At 49.6% G+C, this 1,305-nt stretch overlaps 1 protein-coding gene across 1 annotated transcript; it reads left to right on the forward strand.

Annotated features, from left to right (window-relative positions):
• Positions 1–545: 545 nt before the first annotated feature.
• AYO21_12117 (hypothetical protein) lies at positions 546–1,094 on the forward strand (the record flags this gene model as incomplete). The annotated part of the gene is made up of 2 exons (XM_022661948.1): positions 546–1,004; positions 1,062–1,094. 2 exons carry the CDS (start codon positions 546–548, stop codon positions 1,092–1,094), a joined length of 492 nt encoding a protein of 163 aa, XP_022505739.1.
• Positions 1,095–1,305: the final 211 nt, after the last annotated feature.

The following is a 1,305-nucleotide window of genomic DNA, read 5'->3' on the forward strand; positions in this document are numbered from 1 at the left end:
GACCCGAGCGCCCGTTTGTTTTACCTCAAGCCTCGGTATGCCCCTATTCCACGCTTGGTTGTGATCACTACAAGATACTCGGATCATTGGCAAAGAGGAGTGGAATTCCGCTTCTGATGCAGTGTGTAACAAATGGGAAGGTCAGCAGACATCGGCCAGGTTAGAAGGGTCTTTGAATAGTAATCACGGACCCACTTACGTACCCAGAATATGCGTGGGTAAGAGTTGGCTCTGGTACTCCCAGCATGACGAACTATGGATCGATCCAAGGAGATGGTAATTGTACTGCATCAGCCAAGGCAAGTAGGCTTCCGTGGATCACTGGATTGCAAAGTGCATTTATTCCGTCGGATGTCTTACGTGAATGATAGGAGGGCTTGGAGAGCTACCGAGGCATGCGCGTTCACAATCTGCTCGAGCGCAAATGCATAAATACTGCTAACTACACGAGTTGGCAGGAGGAAGAAGGAGCAACAAGGAGTATCAAAGAAAAGTCACTTACATATCACAATTCTCTACACACTATCGCCGTTGACAATCTCATCATGCCTCTGTGGTTGTTCCATCACACCAAAGACGCCTTCAGCATCGAGGACAAGGAGAAGATCGCTAAAGGCATGGCGAACATTTACACAACTTTCGGTCTCCCGGGGTTCTTTGCCCACTGCCAATTCGTTGAGCTAGACCAAGGCAGCTTCTGGTCTGGCGGTAAGCAGCCGGACCACCACTCCTGCACTATCGGTATCTATCATGCTGCGGCCAGTATCCGCAATCCCGAAGAGGGCGAAATGTTTCTCAAGGCCCTCGACGACGTTCTTCGCCCTGTCTTAAGACCCAAGGACATCAGGTGGGAGAGCAACGTCCACGAGACCCCGCCTGACCTCTGGCGACTACAAGGCATGGCTGTGCCAGGATTTGGGACGGAGCTTTTCAAGAAATGGGTGGAGCGTGATGGTTTCACTGCGCAGGAGGAGGAGGATCTCCTCCGGCAGCAAGGTTACTTTGTAAGTTGAAACCAAACCAAAATCCAAGATTGTATGGTTGCACACTGACTTTAGTAGGATGACTCGCGTTGGAAGTTGCCAACGTTCTAGCTCTGGTGAAAGGGACAGAAAGGATGGTACGATCCCTCGGGCACACATGTCTAGGCGGAAGGGTAGTTCTTGTCTAACTTCTGTCGAATAAAGTGATCTACATACTTTCTGTGCGCAATCATCTTTTGCGGAGTGCATGATTAATCTCGGACCGTGAGGGATATTATGAAAAAATCATAAAATTCTAGGCTGGTGACATTGGGCTCGTAAA

This window comes from Fonsecaea monophora (assembly GCF_001642475.1).
Source record: "Fonsecaea monophora strain CBS 269.37 chromosome Unknown Scaff233, whole genome shotgun sequence".
Lineage (NCBI taxonomy): Eukaryota > Fungi > Ascomycota > Eurotiomycetes > Chaetothyriales > Herpotrichiellaceae > Fonsecaea > Fonsecaea monophora.